This window comes from Dermacentor silvarum, chromosome 7, assembly GCF_013339745.2.
Source record: "Dermacentor silvarum isolate Dsil-2018 chromosome 7, BIME_Dsil_1.4, whole genome shotgun sequence".
NCBI lineage: Eukaryota > Metazoa > Arthropoda > Arachnida > Ixodida > Ixodidae > Dermacentor > Dermacentor silvarum.
Window position 1 is genome coordinate 127,394,879 of NC_051160.1, and position 25,560 is coordinate 127,420,438.

Genomic DNA, 25,560 nt, shown 5'->3' on the forward strand with positions numbered 1-25,560 from the left:
TGTTATTCTTTTTTCGCTGGGTCATTGCAATTTTGGCTGAGCCATGCTCATAACTATGACTTCTACTACCATCCTTTAGTGCTTCCTTCACTTAGTACCCACGTCAGAACCCATTTCATTTGTTCTTGAGTGTTAATCTTCTTTTGCTGAGTTATTGTCATATTTGCTGAGTAATGCTCATGACTATGACTTCTACCATTATCCTTTTGTGCTTCCTTCACTTAGCATCCACGTCAGAACCCATTTGAGTTATTTTTGATTGTTGATCTTTTTCGTAGAGTCATTGTCAATATTGCTCAGTCATGGTCATGACTTCTAGCATCATGCTTTAGTGTTTCCTTGCCTTAGTACCCACGTCCGAACCCATTTCGGTGATTATTGAGTGTTAATGTATTTTTGCTGGGTCATTGTCATTTTAGGCGGCTGTTTTATTACCTACATGACACGCATGTCATGACATTCATGACATGACCATTCATCTATCTTCGTCATACACTCTTTTCATAGCATGCCAATATTGGTAAATACCAAGTTAACGACCATGAGAGCACCAGGATGCAGGCGGCTAGATAGATAGATATATAGATAGATAGACAGATACATTGATAGATAGAAAGATAGATCGAGAGATAGATAGAGAGATAGATAGATAGATACTGTCAAAGTGGCAAATGTTCGGCAAGAAATGCTTCGCATTTAAAAGTGAAATGAAGTACGCATGGTGTCACCAGAAATAGACAGCAATTCGAAGGTGGTACGTACATAACAATTTAGCGAGTCGCCTACAAGTATTTCTCTCGCTCTGCAGCGCCTTCTTGGGACACAGCGCAGTGCTTGACGTGGCAAGCAGCATTGTGGGCGAACCAAATATTTGCTAGGGAGAAGTTTGGGGGGAAGAAATGTTCTTCTTTGCTTTAGCACATTTTTAAAACGTACAAATAAACTAAGGTAAATTAAAAATATCAAGAACATGTGCATAAAACAAAATTATTATTACTGTAATAAGGTTTACACCCTTTGGAGTGTGTCTTGTCCGCAAAGAATATTCGCCATCTGCTTTCCATGGGTATCCTTTGTTGAGATCTCTGCACTCGCGACTCTCCCGGAACTAGTGATATGTAACGCTTATAGCGCGCCTGCCGTTCGTTACTTTAAAGCACCCAGTGTGTGTGCTTTTTTGGCAGACTTAATGAAGAAAAAGAAGCAGGAATGTCAGAAATGTGTAGGTAAGATTCCAAATGCTCACGGTACATTACATTCAGGAACCTCATCTGGCCGCGGAAAGTGCTACCGTAGCGTATTTGGGGTCAACATTCAGCAACCCTAGATTGTCGTAAGTATAACGGTTTATCCACTACGTCGTTTGTCAAATGCGTTGACATGCAACATCAGTATTGAATTATGCACAACGTCATGAAACTCGCTGAAGGCGATAAAATGATATAGGAAAGATCAGTGTCATGGGAAGCCCGTGTGTTTTGAGAAGGGATAAAAAGTGGGGAAGGCCACGTGCAGTGCGACATGGGTTAATATGCCACATAGGGAAGCGACCATCTTCTCTGGCAATGTGACAATTCACAGGTATGTTGCTGAATATCAGCTTTTCATGCCACTTTGTAGGTGCTGTTCACCCAGCTTTGATGTATCTAATTACGTCGTGTGCTTAAAACACACCAGTTTGAAGGGTGGTGTAATAACCGGTAATGAACGTGCTTGACGTAACTGGTGGCTTAGCCAAAAAAAACACTGTAGAATATATCTACGTAGTAGTCGCTAGGATATCACGTCTTTATGCACTGACATTAGGGTCACGATGGCCAAAACTACGTGAAAAAACAATACACAGAAAAAAAGAACACAAAAAAGAACGAAAAAAACGCTCTTTATATAAGGAAAACAAGTTCCATACAAAGGAAATCAAAGCCATTACGGCGCGATGTTGATTATTTACTCACGCGATTGTTATCTCACGATAACACGTTCACCGATCAATCTAGCGGGTTATTGGTTCGCTGCGCATAAGTCTAGTGACTAGATTTCCGAAGCGTTCAAAAAGTATTATTTTGTTTTCTTTCTTTCTTTTTCAAGCAGCGCACACGGTGGACTTGGAGAAACTTACGCACCTATGTAGTCGCACTTCAACGAGGCTGTGGTCATTATGAATTCTAGCGTAGCTTGCGTTCATGGAAATATACGACCATTATTCAATGCCCTCGTGTTTACACGTAGCGCATGACTACATAGGCTGTGGTTGCAGCTACCATTTCACCTTGGGAGGTACATATATAAATTTCTGTCACAGTGTGTCTACGCAGATAAATGCTTCCTTAAATGACCTTCATTTACACTATTCCTTCGGAATTCGTACTCGTAATGTCGCTTCTAATTTGGCAATAACATTATACCGCCTCATACGTGCAGCGCTCTACTTTACAAGCATATAGAACTGGGCGAGTGGCTCAATAGACATCTCCTGGGGTACATCACACCACACCGGCGACGTCACAGCATGACGTCACCGGCGCAGGTGCGGTGACTCTGGTTGGTAAAAAACAGCCGCCGCCGGCTTTCTGCGTGGTGCAGTCGCGCTTTATTTGGTGTAGGTGGGCGCCATGTGGACGCGTGTTTTTATTTCTTTTATTTATTTTTTATCTTTACTTGAACCTCCAGAATTCTCTTGCCAGCCAGATTAGCATTAATGTGTGTCGGAGAACATTGGCGTGTGGTAAACTGCATGATGAAAATGTGGCGACGCTGGCCTTTTTTACTTGCGATCATGAACCACTTGGTGGTGGTCTGGGATGGACTGTGCAATGAAGAATATCGGCTTTTCCATGGATGTGTGCCACATTTGTTGTGGTAAAGTGTGCGGCGAGAACAGCGACGATATCGGCTCATCTTAGCGTAGGGAAACGGACCGCATTATGTTTGTGTGTGCGCGCGCCCGTTGTGTACTACGCGATAAGCAATACGTCTCGCTTGCGAGACTGTGGACGCGTGTTGCGTGTAATAAAACCAGTCGCAGGGATCAGGCTCCGATAGAACTTCAGGAACAGTAATTAATGAACAGGTGAGATTTAATGAGACGCGATGATTAGTGAGCGCATGTATTTCGGGGGCATTCGCGTTGTGTGCAAAAAAAATTGAGTGAGAGGTATGGCTACGAATGAACTTCTACGATGTTTTGACCGCTGCCGAAGCTGTGTGTATATATTTAACCACGGGGAATGCCCTAAAGGCAAGCCACTGAAATTATCGTAATTTAACGCAGATCTCACGGGTCTTAAGTAAAATTGAACTTTCTTTTTTTTCGTTATTGGTGCATTCACCTTCATGGTACGGACTCTATGTCGTGATGATGCACATAAACATGCAAAACTTGGGTCTTGTAAAGTTGAGAGCAGCAATCTTTATCTTGTATATCGTTTGGTACAGTGTAAATGGGGCGCAAATCAGTGCATTCACGACAATGCAATGCAAATTTGTGTTCGAAGACCAGTAATTTAGCGAAGTAGCACTTTGCCACCGCGAAAATGTGCACAATCTGTGACAAAATGCTCGTTTTGGAGGAGTAATACATTTTTGTGGACGTTTGTGGACGCTGACTTACGGGAACCATGCACTCGGAAACAAAGCTACGTTGTTGTACTGGTAAAACGGGGACGATTATACTTCCTAAGCACAGTTCAGAAATGCTGCCACTTCAAAAAATCGCCATATGCCGGACTTACGATCGCGGCAGTTGATATACTAGCAGCGCTCTTCTGCAGGGAGAAGAACGCTTCTTGCCAAGCAGCGCCCGCTTCGGAGGCGCGGCCGAGGGGAGAGGCCCTCGCAGAGACGTCACGCTATTTGCAAACAAGGAGAGGTCTATTGTGAGAACCCAGTAGCTGCAAAAGGGGCCAATGGATGTTGGAACGCAAAACATGACCCGCCGCTCTATTCCATTGACAATGGCAAAGCGCAAGGTTGCGGGTTAAACCCTGGCCCCTGCAGCCGCATTACAATGGCGTTGGAATACAAAAACGCTCGTATACATACTTTTACGCCCACATTGAATAACCCTAGACGGTCAAAATTATTCTGCACTCTTGCGGCATGCCTCAAATCAGATCGTATTTTTGTCACGTGGAATCCAAGACTTTCATTAAATATGCGTACAAAAGGCAGTCGTTCAAGTCCCTTTTTTACCTTCCTAGCATTCTACTTTGTCATCTTTCTTTGCAAATACACCAGGGGCTAAATGTTAGCCAAATTACGCAGCCTGACTAAATAATTATGTATTTGTTCTGTAAGAGAAAAAAAAATTCTAAGCTTGTTAGGTCTCTAATCTGCGGGGCCATATTTATAGTTTTTAATCGTAACTTATTGCTCCCTTATTATAGCTCGTTGAATGGCCCCTAGGTTCCCTTGACCACTCTTTGTTAACGCGCAGGTTTCAACCACATAAGATTGCACTGGAGCAGATATGTTTGTTTCCATCAGACATTCTTAGCTCATTGTGGCAGTTTCCACGAAAGCACCGTCAAAATTTTGCTGCCTCAACATATAAAAAAATTATTCGTATTCAAAATCCCACGGGTTAGACACTTGAAATAGTGGCATAAACACTTGCTGACCAGAGTACATTCTCTAAATAGCCTATGGATTTGCTGATTCGAGCTGTTAATCAACCATCATAGATAGTACCGCATATGATATGAGAAAGCATAAGAAAATATCGATAGGCATGCAACATATTCTGTCGTGTGTCTATAGGCAATTCATGGGCCGTATACTTGTGGGCACTGAATTGTAAGAGATGCTCTTTACCGGCCCCCTTGTAAATATATAGAATCAGCCAGAACGACACGAATGAATTCTATGCATGGGACGCAGTAGCGCCAAGAAAAGAAAAGGATTTCCAGGCAGTAATGTTGACGTCTGGCGCATCGTATCGAAAGCAGGACACAATACTTGCCGTGCTTCGACTGCGACGACCAGAGTCATTTCGATATCGTAAATGTTAACTGGAGCTCTAAACCCGTGTAGAAATGCATTTCATTAGTGGCACATTGATAGATGTGTTGTGCGGCCACGTTGCCGTCCCGCAATACCCTGATGTGACGTAAGTATGCTTCCTTACCCTCATACTGCTTAGTACCGCTGGTGCAGATGGCCTCAACGTTCTCCAGGAATGCTTCTAGGCCCAACAATGCAGCCGCCTTCGGCACACCATCCGTGCAGTCTTTAGTAAATTGCTTGCTGCATTCAATCTGCTGCTCGTATAGCCTGAAGAAAATTAACACAAGAAAGAGCATTAACAAAAATACTGTCAGCCCTTCCTCTGGGGTGGAGATAGAAGACCAGCGAAGCTGTACTATGGTAGGAATTATGTATTTACAATTACGACTATTAAGATGTCATGTGTAATTCATCATTTAAAGTATTAAAGAATGAGAAATATATATGATCCGGTGGTTTTCATTTACTTAGTGACCACAGGGACCATGGCCTTATGGTCGCTACGGTACACCGCCATAGGATGTACGGAAAAGGTTGGCACGTTCTTCCTAAACACGTCACCAACGCCGCGCGCGTTCGATGCGAACGCGGGCAAAACGACGCCGCCGTCGACAACAGTTCTGTGCGTTGCTGGTGCTGCTACATCCAAGTTCATACAGCTCCTCAAAATTTTGAGAATGACAGCCCATAAAGAAATGTCATGAAATAAGACACTGGCAGCGAATCTCTTTTATGTTAAATCTTCTCAGAATGAAATATTAAAAGTGCGAAACAAAACGCCCGGTCGCAAGTTAGGCATTTCGTGCCGCAGCTAAACGTCGCCTCCACTCCCTCCCTCCCTCATGTCCCCCCACGGCCTTTCGCGCGACGGAAGAAGTCACAATTGCTCTCCGCGTGATCTCGCTTCCTTTAAAAGCGCGCTCTCGCACATACAGCATACGGCCAATGAGAGTTCTTTTTCTACACGCGGACACGATCATCGGAGACTGAGCCCTTAACAGCTTCGCTGTAAAAGAGACAAAGCAATTAAGTGTTTCGTTCATTAGTCTGCATGTTGTTTTTTTATCAGCATGTTAGATCAGATAGAATATATTTTCTTTGAACAACCTTGTTAAAATTTGGGCGTGGATTCTCGATTCGGCTGCAGCAAGAAATTCGAAGAAACGCAACTTTTTCATCTCTGAATTAACTCAGCAGGCTGGGCAAGTTGGTAACTGAACATGTTCCTAAGGGTGGGCAGCGCTACCCGGACAGAGGAAGTAGATGATGCGAGTGCTGACTGAGAAGTGGTCTATTTTTTCTTACAAGTGAATAAATATGCACTGAATGGGATCATGTGACGCGTACAAGTGGTGAAAGGGTGTCAGCTTATCGCGCTATTCAATAACTTGGTTTCTTTATTATACAGAGAGAACATGCCGGCAAGTTGCGAGAACAAAACGGGATCATCCGGGCAACCAGTAAATAAAAAAATGCGGTCTCGGGCCCTCAACCCTTTGAGTAGGACCGCATTACATACGCTAGTTACTCTCCAAGCAAGTTACAAAAAATACTGCTTCTGCGTTCTTCCTAATGTTTCTTCCCACTATCACTCAATCTGTAACTTCTAGTACGCTGAAGTTTAATGTGTCATTTCCAATAGCGATGCTCAATAGGCAGAGACGAGGACATGAGGCGCAAACTTGCAGCAGACCACTTCGATGCACCAGAAAAAATTTAAGCTTGTCGTACCCTCAAAATTGGGTGTCGCGTTCCCTCGGTGTTCGCTGACCTTCGTTGACGCTGGACTTCGGTATGAGGGACATTTAAACGTGGGATCCGCTGCCTGCCGCTGTAACCGAGCCTGGACGTGGGCTGCCTTGAACGCAAGATCCGCACACCGTGCGCCAGCCTGCGCCCGGCGACGTTGGCGGTGTTTTTCGTCGAAAGCTGCCTGTTCCGCCACCGACCGAACAACGCGTGGTCTTCCCGCCCGTTTGCCAGGCGTTCAACTTAGGCCACCCAACGCAACACACGCAAAACCCTTTCCTTTCCTTGCCCTTATCCTGATTGGGTGCTCCCGTCACGTGTTACGGGCGCGCGCCTTACGTGTTTCACAAGCGCGAGACGGTTTTTTTGCGGTCAACCTACAACGGTGCCGACACTTGTTAGGCAAGACAAGCTTCGCTTGAAAAGCGGCTACAGACGCTAAGCGCGTCGGCCTGTTGTAACAAGAAACGCGGTTGAAGGCAGCAAAACACGCCATATATGATAGCCATTTCAAGCTTATATCTACTCTCGATTACAGGAGAGCCAGCAATTTCTTTTTTTATTTCAGCCATTGTAAGTCACCATAAGTTATTGAAAATTCCGATGTTCATCTTTCGCTGTAAGAAAATACAATGCAGCGCATCTTTACCGTTAGACAATCAACTAAACTCGTGGCGTCATGATTCATGACGTTATGGAAATATTGTGCCGCAACTTCAAGGCGGCGTCAGCACCTAACTTTTTTTCTAGCGTCCTTTTTTTACTTACCAAGCATATTCGCGATGCACGAGCGGCTTTTCTGGTAGAGATGTTTCCGAAATGCATGTCTGGACTGTGTTTGCGCTCTTATGGTGAATTGTTATTTCAAGAAGATGCCACGACAGCATATTGTGGTGGAACTGTATGCGACTGTCATCGTTAATACTAGCAAACATGCGCCATCCCCATCTGTTCTTACGAAGCGTTATATTGCGCCATAATACGACTACCCTTATATTGCCAGCCATAATATTCCACCAGCACTGCTAACGTATGGAAGTGAGCTAATCATGCGGCTTCATACTTGAAAACCGCGTAAGAGGAAGAAACTTAAAGGGACACTAAAGAGAAACCGGAAGTTGAGCTTAAATGGCAGATTATCCTTTCACGATCACAGCCATACCATTCTTACTGCAAACAGATGTTTAATAAGCGAGAAAATTGCGAAAAACTGAAGGATAGGTGCTGACGCCCCTTGAATTTCCCGCACTACACGTTCGTGACGTCGGAGATTACAAATGCTGGCCGGTCGCGATCGGGCGAGAGCGATTTATCGCTGTTAATAAAACGCAAAATGAAATACACCTTAAACTTACATAAACAGCATTTGCCAACTTTTTAAACCGTTTCAAGCAAGAAAGTACAAGTTCAGCACAAAATTAAATAGATAAGAAAAAATGGCATGGCGATACATCCGGTCATGATAGTTTCGTAGTTTCGTTTTTTGTCAATGCATCGTCGCGCGCGCCTGTTCCGCTCTACGGTGTTTCGTTGCGTGTTGCGTGGCTCGAAAAACGTTGACTTCGCGGGAAACAGCCAGAAAATGCCTCGTGTGTGTAGTGTTGAGGGCTGTATTAATGGCCCAAGGCGCTTGCTCAGGGGCAGCGGCAGTTTTGACTCGATTGTGTCCTTTCATGTGGTGTCGCGCGGTGAGCCCCGGCTCCATGGCGTTCGCAATGGCTCATTGCTCTGCCGATTATAAAACGGCAATAGAGCCAGAGAAACCGATGTTGTGCTCTCTGCATTTCTCGTCCTCGGATGATGTGTATAATCATGCCCTCAGAAAGTATCTTCGCGTGCCCCAGACGCCAGTCCTTTCTCGAGCAGCTGTTCCCTCAATGCGGCCTTCATCAAACCCCCTACCGGTGCCCCTGCAGCAGCAAACTGGCGGCTCGGTGAGTGCTGAATGTCATTAAATAAAGCCACGAAATAACCATACCCAGTACGTGCGCGACTTTCTACGCTTGTTTTGTCGGGAACATCGTCGCCTGGCGGACCGGACGCTTCGCCTTCCGTCGACGAAAACGAAGCTCTGCTTTCCGCTGGCGCGGCCGGCGGCTCACCGCCATCGCAAGCGGAAACACCTACCGCTCGAGCACGGAGGATCATTTCGCGCTACGTTTCACTGAATATCGCTGAAATGCAGTCCTGCTTCCCTAGCGAGCTCTTCGTTGCAAGGTTCAGCGGCAGTAACGGTATCCATCGCGGCGAACGCAAACGCAGCGACCATGCATGCAGCCATGATGCATCCAGCGCCTCGGCCGTTTACGCAAGCGGTGACGTATCATGGCGCATTCTGATTCGCTGAGAGCAATGAAATCTGTGACGACACTGCTTCAGCGCCAAATCTGGGGTGAGAGAAATTGAGGATGAGATATTTCGTGTTTGATTACGAATTTCTCCGCTAATAACTCATATTTTTGCACCCAACAAAAACTGCATGCATTCCTGAAGGTCCCTCTTTTATTCCAGCTGAACTTCCTGTTTCTCTTTAGTGTCCCTTTAAGGCAATGTATTCTCCAGCTTTTATTCATGAGATCTGTATCAAGAGCCATATAAAGTACACCTCGCTCACTACTTCGCAATACGTAGATTGTTCAAGTTGAGTTGATTCTCTTACTTATAGCCTTTTTAGTGTGGAAAATACGGAAGTTTTCCATACTTACTTGCAGGCTTTCATAAATGTCGGCCCCGAGACTTCCAAATGTGTTTGATTTCCATAGGGCACGTAGTCCTCACCACAAGCCCGCAGAGTCTCCACTTTACAGCCAGCCTTTAGATGAGCGCAGAATGCACCTGTATAGTTGTACGAATGAAACAGGATGAATATTTATACTCACTAAACTTGGCTGTGGAAACTACTTAGGGGAGCTTTGGCTTAGGGTCAACTCTGATGCCGCCTGCTCAAATGCATGTAAAGCGCAGTGACGCTTTTATGAGACAACTCATAGACTCATTTTAATGAAATTTGTTGCATTTGAAACAAAACATCAAGTTCTAGTGACCGCTAAAAGAATAATTTTGTTTGAGGGCCCGGAATTCTTTTAGAAAAATTACAATTACAATTGTTCAACTATATGTGATTGACAGATCCACCACAACTGTGTTCACTTGCAGGCGATCAATAAGCAGCGATTCTTGATTTTGAGCTTAAATATTGTTCGCTTCACCACAAACGGTTAAACCTCAACTTTCACTACCCCTCCAAGAACTTCATAACTAAAATGATGGGAGGGTACATGCAGTGTCTTGAGCTATCACAGCATTTTGAACTATGAATCTTTGAATCTCCGAACTATCAATGCGCTTTACCAGACATTTTACGAATGCAAGGCACATGCAATACTATAGTTTTATTTGTTGTGTAATGCTTATGTTATTCCCAGGAAACCAGAGAAAAAGCTGCCTGAACAAGATCAGCAAGCTTGCATTAACTTGATGGCGTAATATATCCGTTGCTTTGTGGCTATGGTGTTACGCTGCTAAACACGAGGTGCGAAATCACGCGTGTAAACACGAAATGCGAAAACATCCGCGTACTTAGATTTCGTTGCACGTTAATGAACCCCAGGTGTTGCAAATTATTCCAGAGTCCCCACTACGGCGTGCCTAATAATCAGATCGTGGTTGTGGCACGTAAAAAAAAACATAATTCTTCAACTATATCCGCCATGCCCAAAACAGCTAGTTGTTGTTGCGTGCACGAGCGTCTTCTTGCATAAATACGTAAAATCTGCATAAAACACCTTCACTCACACATGCTATAGGCACTGCGCTCTTTCTCTCTCCACTATGATTTTACACTCGACCGATATTTGCAAGGTTAAATTTTACGGCAGGCCATCAATTTGCAGGATTTTCAATAAAGTTGCTTCACTCACTCAATTCATCTCACAATGACAGTCGACATTAATGTGATTAGCATTCAATAAATGTAGTGACACACCGTATTGCTAAATACACGGTTATATAATACCTATAGTAGTCATTTCTGAGACATTCCTTGCTTCGGGTATTCGGGGTGATCATTTTATTGCGATAGCAATTATATGGACACTCCAAGCGCATTTCTGCCGTCGCCGTCATCTTCGCCGTGAGGTTGCGTATAAAGTCCAAGGGCGATAACATTGTCGCCGGGCGCCATATTCTGCACGTGCGAGTGAAAGCGTGCGAGGCTGAGCCGGCGATCGCGGCTTTATCTTGCGCACGCAACAGAATAAACTTCTGTTCTGCAAATTGCAGGTTAGTTGGAACCAGTTCTGTAGGTTGCTACTAGTTTCCTCTTATTCTTGTCGGCACTGGTGCTGCCATTGCTGTATTCCTGTAGTTCTTTTTTGTGTGTGCGTTTTCCTTGCAAACATGCCATTTTCAGAGGACGATGCATGTCCTGTTTGTAAAGATAGTTGTGAAAAAGGGCTGGTGTGCGGAGAATGTTCCTTCATGTACCACTTCGGTAACTGCTCAGGGATAGTAGAATCAACCTACAAATCAAAAGGCGAAGCATCGCGGAACGGCTGGCTACTGGCGAAGCATGGCTACTTCTGTAATATCGTGCTCAAATTCGTCATGTAAGCCTGAGTACATGTTTTTTTTGAAGTCGAAGGCCACAACGCATTCTCTAGGTCCACCCTTAGTTAGAGCCACGGGTTGTTGTGGTGGAAAAGTGTGCAAGATCTGCCAATTTGTAAAATAAAATCCGAGTCATAAGTTAGTGTACAAACAAATGCATTGTCCCACCAGATACTGAATGGAGAAACAAATTATCCCTGCGCATTGGTTCCCATTGAGACCCCCACACAAGTTCGCGAATACTCTATGCTCAGCCTGAACTCTACCTCGCGCGCAGTTTAGTACCTGCCGCACGTAAATAAGCTTTGCGACGAGGAAGACATTTCATTCCCGTGCAGAGGGGAACACAGAAAGTTCTCCTCACCCCACCCATGCTTGCGAAGCGCGCTTGTAATGCGTGAGTGCTGACGAGCAGTTCGGCCCAGTGTTCCGTATTTGATGCAAAGTCACGACAAGGTGCTCGAGCGGTGCACTGTTTCATCGAATACCAGCAGATCTGGAGGGTTCTGTACCCCATTAACCAAATCTTAGTTTGCTCAATATTCCAGACCGCTCCAGACGCGTGTCAAAACTGCTTAGTGAATATAAGGTCTTCTTGAACACTACTTTTGTCCGCATAAAAATACGCTATGTCGTCATTTTAGCACTAACACATTTAAGCTTAAACAATATAAAGCATCACAAGCTGTTGAAACATACTGACCATGCAAATACTATAGGTAGCGGGAGAACTCCCCTATGGGAATTAGTAGGGTGATTGTACTACACGGGATATGTCACAAGCTGCTATTCCTCGACCTTGGAAATGTGTTTTGCGTATTTTTTCAATTCTTAACGAGTCTGATGCATCTAACGCTCTATGGTGCGTTCTCGGTAGCTTGATAAAGCTATCAAGATACATTTCCTACGTTGAGCAATTCCAGAAATGGAATTGAACTGGCGGGCCATTCCTGGATTGGGAATGAGCTCAGTTTTTTATTCCGAGGTATTGAAAGGAATGGAGTCGCGGCAAGTTCTAAATCCCCGGAATGGAATTGGAATGAAATGGGGGTGCCAATTCCGCAACACTGCTCACACAACGTTTTGACAGCAAGTTTCCGCGGTCATTTCCTTCTCTTTTTTTCCCCCTTTTCCCAATAAAGTTTTACTCTCTCGAGTGAGATGCGTTCATGTTTGCGTGTGCGCACGTGACACCATGCTTGTTAATTTACTTAGTATGGCTACGTTTACAAGCTTATACGGCCGATAAGCCTGCTATCCTTGCTTCGTATAGCTCTCCACTAGCTTGCTATCGAGTCGATGCTTCGCCTTTCGAGCAAAACTGCTTTTTAACAGCGGAGCTGTTTAAGCTTTTCGTTTCCTCGCGTAAAATTCGCAGAAACGCGCCTTGCGATGACGTCACTGCGCACAGCTGCGCCACACTTCGCCTAGCGCTTCTGCCCCCGCGCTGCCGATGACGTCAGTGCGACCAGCTGCGCCTCGCTTCACTTTGCAACAGCCAATCAATAGCTAATTGATAATCGATCAATAATCAATAAATTCCGGAAAATGCTGAGGATGACATGGTATTGCTCCGCCTAGCCCAAATACGGGGCCAATACCTTGCGATAGCCAATAAATAGGTAATCAATTATCGATTAATAATCAATAAACTCCGGAAAAGGATAGCCTGTTAGGCCAGGATTACCTTGGTGCCGATCAGCTCCGCTGTTTCTTTAGCCTTGCGCCGCTATAGTGTAAGCTACGCTAATAAATTTTTTAAAGTTGTACAGCGTTTTTAAAAATTGCCTGTAGCAGATAGCCTAATTCTTGTCTTTGAGGTGGATTATTCGAATAGGCGAACATTACTAGCACGAGAAATCGAAGCACATCTTGAGCTAATCAACTAAAATGAACTAATTACCTTCCTAACTATTTAATTTGAGGCACACATTAAATTTACGAATTGTAGCCTTAAGTACGCAAAACGTACCGACTTAAAATCAATTTCCACGATGAGCCCAGTTCCGAGATATTATTTCGCAAAGTGTGGGCCGAAATACATAGGCGTTGCAGTTACTATTGCGCTTCATTGCCTAACAGTGCGTTTTGTAAAAAGGCAGTTGTATAAGAGTGCATTTTTACGGCGAGTTTGATTGCGAAAATCTCCAAACAGCTGTCATTGTGGAAGTTAATTCCAAGTAGACACTCCTTGCAAACTCACTGGCCACAATTCGTAAATTTCAGCATGTGCCATAAATGAAATAACTAAGACGTTATTTAGAGAAGTTTGCATATTATTTGAATGTGTTTTGCTTTATCGGGCATGTAATGTCCACCTCTCTGAATAACCTATAGATCAAGGACTACAATTGTGTTATCTGCAACAGGCGATTTTTAAAAATAACGCAGATCTCAAAAAATGATCACCGCGTATACTACATGCACTGTCTCTAGTATCAGTCGACATTGCTGTCGAACTCCCATGCCAAAACCGCGAATGGGTATGCCGGCATGTCAACTACTTTAGGACGACGCAGTGCCGACGATGGAAAGGCGAAGAGGGAATGATGAGGAAACGGCAAGGGCGGTATGATGGCGACGACGTAACTACAACAAGATAACGATTGTCAAATAACCGATGGTGTTCAAGCACATAGTGACGACGCCGGCATGAAGACAACGGGATGACGACGAATGTATGTCGACAATGGCTTGACAACAACAGCCTGACAAAGCTGCAATGACGGCGATGGCACAACCAGAACGGAATGACGTCAACCGCAGGACAACAGGGTGCTTGAGAGTGACTGTCTGACGATGACGCAAGGGCGACGATTGCATCGGCAACGGCGGTATAATTCGGATTAAGCGATGACAGCCCGATTACGATAGAACGACAAAGACAGAATGACGTCACTGGAACGATGTCTGACGACGACGCCACAACTAGAGCAGGATGACAAACCTGGAATTACGACGATATAGCGGCCACGACGGCATGCCACCTTGGCTTAATGGGCCAAGCTATTTAGACAATTTAGGCCACTGACTCAGCGTACAAGGCATGATGACGACGACACGACGAGAGTGAAACGACGAAGCTGGGGAGGTATTCTGTAAGAGTCCCCCTAGTGAACATGTCAGTTTCCTCTGCTGCTTAGGTGCCGATTGGCTGTGGCGCCTGGCTCCTGCTGAAGCGCACACCAGCCCAGCCAATCAGAATTTAAAGAACAGATCAAATGGAGATGTCCACTAGGTGGCCTCTTACAGAATACCTCCCCTGGAATTATGACGATGAAATGATCACGCCGGCATGTCGGCCATGAGCATCGCGATAGTGGTATGGCGACTGCTCGACGACGATAGAGTTACGATGACAATGCGACGAGTGTCCGTCCGAAACGTTGATATTAAATGATTTTGCTTTTCTACGTTAGATAGATGGATGGATAGATATATAGATAACATATATCCGGCCCGTGTGTTGCACTACCTCTGGGATCGGCCCATATTTCTGTTACGAAAATGCCGACCAACGAGAGGCTTACAGTTTCGCTGCAATATCAGTGCTCAAACCTGAATGTGAAGTAATTTTACTGGCGCGGCTCCTTACGGGCAGCGTAGTTCCGCTTGTGCGATGTCGTTACAGGCCTTAATGGCATATCAAAGCCTTTAAGGGTGCCAGAAATTTGGGCGCACTTGCATTTATCGTGTCCGCGTTATTGGACCAACGCATAGCCAGAGAAGTTAAAGCGCAACACGAAACCATCGTATTCCTTGCAGGACTTGACACTTCGGGCCAAACGGCATTTTTGGTTGTTTTTGAACGAAATAATAGTCATAATAATATTACTACTAATAATATTAGGAGCAAGAAGTATAATGTAATTCAGCTGGAACAAGTGGCCACAAGGCAATCGGTTCGTGAGATTAATTATCGTGAGAAAATCATCCTTAACCACTACCACGGAGGCCCTCTGCGTGGCGCAAAGGCGTTACTAAACTAATTGACTTTCGCAAAGTCAATTGCTTACGGCGATATGAACCATTGATGAGTCACTGCTTGTAGCCTGTGCCTTACGGGGGTATGAGGCATTGCTCACGCCTGCACGGCCACCGGGATCGGCCCACCATTGTTTTCTATCGGGCCCCGGGTCTCAGAAAATACGGTGTAGGTGTCGACGTCAACGGCGCCCGATAACGCTATCGCGTTCCACTATTAAAGGCGAAGCTTGAGCGTCCTCCATGGTTTTTGACGACAGTTTATTTTTAGGACATCTTGGTAAGTGATATCTAGAAAGTTTGGCTCATCTTAGGTTTCCTCCTTAACAGGCATGACGAAACTATTGCTCAAATTTAACTTTACGTTTCCGCATGTGGCCTCAAAGGAGTAATAAAAACACTTAGTGTTAGTTTGTTATTTAGGTAACTATATATTGCAGCTTATTGTGTAGGTACTGCACACCTCTTCAGGCAATTCATTTCAACAGGCCATAGTGTTGTTTTCAGGTGAGCCACCTGACCAGGCCGAATTTCACCTTATGTTACTGGTGTTATATATATATATATATATATATATATATATATATATATATATATATATGCAGGGTGTTTCAGCGAACACTTTCAAAATTTATTTAAGGTTGCCTGTGGTAGCTCGCACGGCGGATCCACTTGGAATTAATTCTCAGGATGACACCAGTTTCGAGATAGTAATTCCCGAACTTTGGGGAGAAATGCATTTTAGTTCCAGTTAATTTTGTGCTTGAATGTATAAAGCGACGTTTTGTTATGATACTAACTGGAACGCCGATGCATTTCTCCGCAAAGTTCGATAAATAATATCTGAAAACTGGCGTCATCTCGAGAATTCGTTCCAAGTGGATCGGCCTTGCGAACTGCACGGCTACAATTTATAAATTGCAATATGGGCCATCAGGTAATTAGTTAAAAAATTTATTAGTGAATTATTGGTAATTATTGAATTGTACATTTCAATTTCTTGTGCAAACACCCTGCATATAGAGGGTGTTTCAGCGAACCCTTTCAAAAATTCTTAAAGGTTGCCTGTGGCAGATAGCCCAATTCTAGTTCATGAGCTGGTCTACTCGAAGAGGTGGACATTACTTGCACAAGAAATTGAAATGCATAATCGAAAAATTACCAGAAATTCACTAATTAAGTTTTTAACAAATTACCTGATGGCCCATATTCCAATTTAAAAATGGTAGCCGTGGATTTCGCAAGGCGGATACACTTGGAACGAATTCTCGGGATGACACCAGTTTCGAGATATTAATTCCCGAACTTGGCGGAGAAATGCATTGGCGTTCCAGTTAGGTTCTTAACAAAACGTAGTTTTTGCATTGAAGCACAAAATCAACTGGAACGCTAATGCATTTCTCCGGTGTCATCCTGAGAATTATTTCTAAGTGGATCCGTCTTGCGAACTCCACGGCTACAATTTGTAAAATGCAATATGGGCCATCAGGTAATTATTTCAAAACATAATTAGTAAATTTTGTTAGTTAGTCGATTATGCATTTCAATTTTTTGTGCAAGTAATGTCCGCCTCTTCAAGTAAACCAGCTCAGTAACTAGAATTGGGCTATCTGCCACAGGCAACATTAAATAAACTTTGAAAGTGTTCGCTGAAACACCCTGTATATATATATATATATATATATATATATACAGGCATAAAGCAGGCTAAGCATTACAATCCATTTTGACAGTGCTATCCTGCGCGTCTGAAACTGGACGACTAATGCCGGGCTCCAGAAGCTGCACTATTCATCGAGCGACGGAGCAGAAAATTTGTTCTCAAACGTTTAGAGACAGGGAGACGCTAGTATTGATTAGAAGGCTAATTCAGATAGTTCATACTATACAGTAGACTCAAGATCCAAGTCAGGATCGGGGCCAAAAGATGCAAACACACCGTAGGATATAAGTTGCACAAACTGTACTGCTAAGAATTGGAAGTAATGCGTAGAGAAGCTAGTATACAGTTCATGAGACTGCCATAATGGGGTCAAGGATAGAACCGCAGACGAAGGCAGATGATTTGGCAGCGTAGGAGATTAGGAAAGTTGCTTGTATTTAAGCGGTCGGCTCACGAAATGTTGATCTAAAACACTTACTTCGCTGGGCGATGGCATTTGGCCTGTAATCTATATAAACGACAAAACTGGACTGATTTGTTGCACGTGTTGAGAAACACGTTTACCAGCACCGATTTAAGTCGGTGCAAGGGAAGGACCCAACGGCCGAACGTCGAACTTGAACTTCCCGTTGAACAGGGCAGCGATTCAAGGTGAAGGTCAAAAGTTAGACGACCGGTGGTCGCGGCAATAAGATTCATAAAGGAATGCAATGAAGTAACACAATATGGCAAACAAAGAATAGGACCCAATGTACCAGATAGTGTGGCAATCGAACATGTAAGGTGGGTTAGCTGATTGCAACTATTGTGGGACCTGATTTACCAGTGGCAATCTTAGACGACTCGAAGCCGGAATGCACAGGACGCTTAAATTTGGTAACGGTTGAGCACAGTTATTAACAATTGCCCCCAATTAATCAGGTTTTCTCATTTGCCTGCCAAATATGTACACGCAGCCCTGTTCATCCTCTGGGCGTTTGTGTTAACCATATGCATTCTTTCCTCAGGCTTATTGTTGCGGCCGGCCACCTATGGTGCTCTAGTTTCTGCCCTAATTCACATTGAATTCATGCCTTGTGCCAATGTTCATGTTTTGCGTGTTTTTCTGTATCCTTTTCTCCGTCTGCCCAAAATTGGCGCCCGTGAATTGTTTTTTAGCATAAGTTTGTATTGATAATACTACTTCAGGGAATTGATTTTCTAAGACGAATTTATCTTAAATGCACCACGGACTCCAGCGAACTACTTCTCAATTAGCTGGATGTAAACAGGTTTTCAATTTCATACGGTTGCCTCAAAGAACAAGCTGATTGTTGCTCAGATCAAGTGCGCTAGATCAGCGTTTACTAAATGATAATTTAAAGCTTCAGAAAATGCGTGTTATGTGCCCTAAGCGCTTTTTCTCATTATCGGAGAAAGTGTGAGATCATTATCGGAGAGTGTGAGAGAATGATTTCGACCAAACATTCTCCTTTAAGGCTTTTCCTTATCTGCTTAGAGGCTTGAATGAAAACTGAATTTAACAATATCCATGTGAAAATGCTGCTTCACCTATGCAACAGAAGACAAGGTCAAGAATCGCCCGCCCTTAGAATAATAATGGGGCCAATGAGGTGAGCTGCACATATGTGTGGAATGCGATACCACTAAGCGATCACACAAGTTGGCATGCGATGAAAGTCTCACTGGATGAGCTAGAAAGTCTCATGATGTAATCAATAAAGGAGTTTCTTAGTATCGGATACTAAGTCGAGTAGCCCGGCGGGTACAGCCGCATGCAGAAGTTGTACTAACTAAAGGCACAAGAATGATGACGGGAATGACTAATGACACCTGTAGGAAGATAGCAATGACGACCACCACTACGTTGATTTTCCCACACCTTTACCGCCTCTTATTTTCTCAGAACTCCAACACAGCTTACCGCTGGTAGCGGTAACAGAGATCGCGACAATGCCACAACTACTAAAGAAACTACCAGATAGTCTGTTTTGTCAGTATTTTATTCTTACCTGTACTTTCATGTCACGCTAAAAAGAGTACTAGCTCAACTAACCAAAATGACGGCAATCAAAGCAAGCGCTGCATGAGTACGACGATAAGAAGCACAATACACCACGGTGACCGCATGACAGCGAGGAGGTCAGCTTGATGATGATGGCGGCTTGACGTGGTACTGGGACTTTTGTCTTATCATTCACAGACACCAATCATTGCAGAGAGTGCAGAATTTAGACCGAAGCGGCAAGCCATAGGTGTGTATTCCGCCGCCATGCACGTGACAGAAATGCACCGAATAGCGCGATTTTACTATGCAGAACGAATGGTAATCCTTGAGAGTGAATATTTTACGAATCATACAGAGAACCTAATACTTTTTGAGTTTTTCAGACAGTGTCAACATTACCTTAAAGCGACGTCAGAACGCTAGCTAATTGTTGGAATTGCAAGTAATGAGGCATTGTTTATGTTACTAACAAGTGCAGAAGTAGGAAATCATAAGCAGTTTCTTCGAGTATTCTCCAGTGCCGAGTTGATTTGAAGAATTGCCATGTAGGCCGAAGTCACTGGGTTTTTGAGTGAGTTAGTGAGCTCCTCTACATAACTTTTATTGTTAATGCCCACTGTTATTGCTAACGCCCTCTATGGCCCCGCCTGGGTAAAATTTGTAGCACGTTCGTCCCAACACTATGCTTCCGTGCACACTGATAATATTCAAAACCAACTAAAATAGCGTTTATGGATTGTCACTGCTTCACTCAAAAAACATACCGAATTTGTTATTCCAAAGTTTTGAACATTCACTAAAGTTGAGGAAGTTGGTATGGCGTTCATATATGAGCGTAAATTGCATCCTCAGAGCAGCATGGCCCAAAGACCGAACACAAACAAGACTGTAGAACCAGCGTTGTGTCGTCTACTCCTACTTCGACCTCGGTATTCAGTATGATTTTCAATATTCGCACACCCCGAAATATTAACGTTAATATGTAATGGGCTCCGAGAGTACAAATAAGCATTAACCAAATCATTCAGACCTTTGATGACACCATCGTATCAAGGGGTACTTTCGCGGAAATTTCCTGACGTTATCTTGGGAATGACTTTTAATGAGGGAATCTACAAGAAGTCGGAGGAGCAACTTAACCTGCAGTAAAACTAGTCTACGGAGCAACCGCCGTGAACACGCTGCTTAGTGAGTATGTAAAAAACTTAGTGCGAGAGAAATCTTAATATATCGGAAGTATGGCATCAGAAGAATGCAGAATATGCTGCAAAGGAGCCTCACCCATCAGCGACACCGTCAGCAGCGTAAGACCAACAGTAGCGTGTTTAGGCAACATCTTCGCAGCTTGTACTAATGTGCCACCCAAATCCAAACGATGTGAGGCGAATCACTTGATACCCGCTTTATAAAGTGCGATTTTGACTGCCGACGTGCAGAAGACAAGGAAAACCTCGCAGAGAAAACTAAATGGGGATGCAACGCCTAAAGCTTGCTAGTGTATCCTTGAATTGAACATTCCTTGACTGCTAATTAGCATGCGTCTGCATTATCTAAATGTGCATACTTGGGCGTCAGAAACCTGTGAGCGAGTTTCGTTATGCCGGTCATAATTTGCCGTATAAATTACATGTGTCAGTGAATGCGTTTGAGCATGACTGGCGGAAACACGTGCCAAAGATGCCTATTCTAACAAACTGTTAATAATGAACACCAAGACTAACCCCCTGCTGCGACAAGGTTGCTGTTTCCCCCGTCGAGTAATTGACTCTTGCGTCCATAGTGGAGCGTACTCGATTGTAAAAATTATGCATAACCGAATAGCATAATTAATTAGCGCATCTGGTTTAGCGGACACACGCTGGACTGTAGATGGGCCGTTGTGTCTCGTGTAGCAGGCAACGACTTTCTCCTCAATGCGTTCCAAGAGCACGAAAAAAGCTTGCTGTACGTGACACAACGCATTTGCAGCAGTCAGTGTTCTCGGCGAACGCCAAGGTTGTCCACCTCTTTTCGAGCTGTTGTAACGCATTGAGGAGAAAGTCATTGCATTAAGAGGAGGCTATTAGCTCGGAGCGAACTCCAATGCGGCATACTTAAATGCAAGGAAAATGCTTTTATGAGACAACCACTAGATTTAGTTCACTGATATTTTTTTGCATTTCACACAGAACGTTAAAATGAAGCGACATTAGGCAGGGAAATTTTTATGAGGGCTCGATGAGTTTTACAAAGATTGCCAGTAATGGGGAAGTAAAAATAAAGTCATGAAGTCAAAAATACCATGAAGTATACAGAACCGCAGCTCTGCAGCGAAAACAGATTTAACAGTTCTGTAAATTGAAATATTTGGGGCATGTCAAACAGACGAAGTTGATATATTAACTTACAGTTCACGCGATTCGTGGTACAGTCCTGCTCAAACGTTATTGGTGCATTTCAGGGCGATGAATATCAATTTTGTCCGCTTTAAATTTATTCTTTATTAATTTTTACCGAACTGTGGCAATTTTTTTCTAACGAAATGAAATATTGCAAATTTTATAGGTTTGTTGTTGAAATATTGCTATGTTCAATAATTTTCATTAGGGAAAGTCAACGGCGTAAATAAAATATCTGCTTGCTGCAGTTGCTATATGTTAACCTTTCTTTTAAATGTAAGAGCCGTTTTCAAGTTCAGTGCTGTGGTCGCCGAGAATGGATGAGAATTTTTCTCGTTCAGTGGCTATAAGTGCACTGAATATGGCTCACATGTGCTTTTATATGTCCAAATGCTAGTCAGTTAAACAGTCATTATACTGAGCCACAGCCAAGAAATTATCAGTAACATTTGGGGAGGTCCTTTTGTGCGAAAGATACTTGCCATAACGTTCCTGGGGCGTTTGGAAGTTCAGTCGAGGTATACTAGGGAAGTGTAATATGTCCCATCGGGACATCTGCGGGACATTTTCAGGAGATAGTGGTTTAGATAGTGGGTAGTAGTGCTAGTGGACATTTCCAGAAAATGTGACCGTATCGGCAGCAGTCCTTGATGCCACAAGGGTGACCAAACATTTCTGCACACAGGGCGCTCAGAACTATGCCAAACGGCGTATCTATTAAGATTTAGACATGTACGATTGACTTTACCCTTACAAAAAAAATTGTTGAAAAGTTGTTGAAAAGTCATTGGTCAATGTCAACAAATAGCATTGAAAGCACATTGAGGCTTTGTTGAAACATTATTGAGGAAATTGTTGACAGGTGTTGAAAATTGGCCCGCGACATTTTGTTGAAACATCATTGGGTCGTTTCAATTTGAGAAGTCATTGATGGATTGTTGAAACCATGTTGAATTCCAATATTGAAAGCCCATTGAAGAACTGTTGAAGATGTGTTGATTGTCAATATTGAAAACCTGTTGAGACATTGTTGAAATATGTTGAATGCCAATATTGAAACCCCATTGACATAATGTTGGAACTGTGTTGAATGTCAATATTGAAACCCCATTGAAATGTTATTGGAGCAGTATTGAACATCAATATTGAAACCCCATTGAGATATTATTGAAGCATTGTTGAACATCAATATTGAAACCCCATTGAAGTATTATTGGATGAGCGTTAAACGTCAATATTGCTTGATGGAGGCAAAAGGTGCTACGTATCAGAAACAGGACACAAGAGGAAGAACACAGACACACACGTTAAGCGCCAAACGTGTGTTGTCTGTGTTCATCCTCTTGTGTCCTGTTTCTGATGCACTACGCCTTTTGCCTCCATTATGTTATACCAACAAGCCTAACGTGCAATGTTAGTCAATAGTGCAACACCATTTAAATATTATTGGAGCAGTGTTGAACATCACTATTGAAATCACTTGAGAGCCCACTTAAATATGCTGTTTGATGAGTAGTGTTGAAAACTGCACTAGACTTTAAATACCGCTGAGCTACGTTGAGTCTCATAGCATTACCATTGATGCCATATTGATGTGGTCCTTGCATACTAGAGGACAGGGGCAAACTTAAATGCAGGCACTTCTGTATTGCAGAACTGGGTCACCCAGGGATCAAAACCACTTTTAGATATAGCCTGTAATAAAACATATTATAGAGCTGCTAGCAGAACCATTATGCCAGTTTTTGAATTGGCTTAACACACAAAATCAATACTCCTTCACGAAATCAACAGCTCAAAATTGATGTGGACAAAAAGCATTTTTTTCTAGATGAATTGTTTATTGAACCCAAACATTTGTTAACTGTACAGCCATGTGTGCCTTGAGATCAAAAAAATCCTAACGCAATCTACAAACTGCCAGCAGCTTGTTACAATAACGAAATTGAGTACTGAGAGATGTAAAGTTTGCGTGGCCCTAAAGTAAAACATTTCTCAAAATTGAAATAAATAGAACATAAATGATATACAAGCATTACAGTAAAAAACATTTAAAAACTACTTGCTTTCTCTACTTGGTAGCCAGTAACTTAATAATCATGGCACTATTTGCATGAGACCACTGAGACTCTTATTTATTGGTTAAATTGTGTGTGCCCATTTTACTAAACGTTATCTAGCTCTGAAACGACATGGTAATTACAATAAGTTGTGCCATGGCAGCAGTTTATTGTGCTGTATTGCTTGTTGCACAATCCAGTTGCATTTTCTGCCATCATTACTAAGTTCCTGGGCAGGTCATTACATACCAAGCAATTTATTCACTTTGACTACTTAAGATTTTTATCTGATAGACAGTGGCCATTAGTTACCTGCTGGAAGACAAATGGAACTGGCATGAGGAATTTTTTTTTTAATTTTTGAGTACCGCAAAACAAGTTAGAATGAAAGAATTTGCAAGAAATCAGATTTCATGCATACATGAAAGAAAGCACATCGCTGCCTTGCCCGAGAAATGTTGTTGCACTCTGAATTTAAGCAAACTTTTACCTCTTATTTCTTACTGTTTTGAAATAGCAAAATAAACCATTACTACAAACACATGTTAATATCTAGTTTTTCTTAAACAGAACCACTCTGACAATAGCACAGATTCCACTTTCCTGTGTATGTATGAAACCTAATTTTCTGTAAAATTTCTCACTGTGCCTACTTTTACTTTATCAAACAAACTTGAAATGGTGTGCCGTCATGGAACAGTCTTGGCATGAAATGACCCGAGATATCTATGAAATAAAATAGTCAAGAAACACTATCTTTTGTAGAAATATATTAAAAATTTACGTAAGATGTACTAAAATACAAAGCGCAACACTTGTGCAATTAATTATTAATCACAACACAGTACTTGTGTCTGAACCATCCAACCTGGGCTTTTCAGGTGACTAGAAACATCATAATAAAAAGATGTTGAGGGCTGCAAGTGCACAACACTTCAACTGTCCACAGACTTGAGCTCTTCTGGACACTTCAGGTCCCTTGCGAGAAGTGAGGCCAGAGTGTTCTTAATGTAGGCCATGTTTGTCCCAGGAAACTTGTGACAGGTAAAGCCTGTAAAAAAAGGAAAAAAACTGCATGAGGTTTAAGATCAATGTTCCACATGCAAAAGTGCGACATACAGTACTGTATTGTAATGAAATATTGTAATGAAACTTTCATTTGTTTTGTTTATTCAAAGTTTTCACGAGTTCAATTCTAGACAATGACCAGCTTTCAAAGTGGAGTGGCTCCGGAGGACTCCACTTAGTACAATATGCACAAGGCAAATAGGAAAAGCCCACTGTGGCAGAATAAGTTCATGAATATCCTTGGTGTGAAAAATGTGAATTTGCTTGCTTAGGAACAAAATGGTGGAAAGAAGACTTCATACTGTTGGTGAAAAAACTTAAAGGTAGACTACTGGCAACTAAACAATAAAGTGCTGCACATTTTGATTATGATTGTTGAGTGCAGCACTTTATTGCACTTTTCCTTGCAGGAGTTGCTCCAAATACGGTTATGCGGCCAGAATTCAGTATGGTATATCTGAATTTGTTTTACGAGCTCATATGCTACTGGAGTGCACTTCTCGCATTATGATGGCAATTCTTATGCCTCTCTACTTAAAAGAAAATACTGCTTATAACGAGGATTTACTGCAGTTGCACACCAACCTGGTTACACTAACACAAATAAATGCGAAGAAGAAATACGAAGAAATGCTCAGTCTTACAAGAGAAATATGCAAGTGGACTGGCTCTGCTAATCCTTTGAGGGTCACTGCCATGCATGTAGAGTGGCGGAAACAAATCGTGTGGTCACGACCATAAATATGAGGCGGCGAAAGAACATACAAATAAGCATACCTTTTAAGAATGAAGTGTCCCCAAGCATCACATTACAGATTCTGTAACCTTCTGCGACTTCTACAAAAATCCTGATTGTGCTGTTGGCCCTTGGCTTCTTCTAAAACTGATATTTCTCTTTACCCTATGGTGCCCATCACTGAAGTAGTTTGGGAGTATTCACCTAGTTTAATGTTTTGTGAGTGTCATTACATTTAAAAAATGTGATTATGCTAGTTTGCCCTGCATGCTACAATAAACATGGTGTAAAACAGCGGACAC

The 25,560-nt window shown here is 42.9% G+C and overlaps 2 protein-coding genes across 2 annotated transcripts in view; both read right to left on the minus strand.

Annotated features, from left to right (window-relative positions):
* LOC125946969 (uncharacterized) overlaps positions 1-20,385 on the minus strand; it is a 30,496-nt gene extending 10,111 nt beyond the window's left edge. The window contains exons 1-3 of the mRNA XM_049671202.1: positions 20,298-20,385; positions 9,459-9,588; positions 5,126-5,271 (exon numbers count right to left, since the gene is read on the minus strand). Of these exons, the coding sequence (XP_049527159.1) occupies positions 5,126-5,271; positions 9,459-9,588; positions 20,298-20,352 (331 nt within the window). The 5' untranslated portion in view covers positions 20,353-20,385. The remainder of the gene's footprint in view (positions 1-5,125; positions 5,272-9,458; positions 9,589-20,297) is intronic.
* Positions 1-25,560, minus strand: part of LOC119459162 (putative phospholipase B-like 2) — a 554,157-nt gene that overhangs the window by 395,870 nt on the left and 132,727 nt on the right. The window lies entirely within an intron of this gene.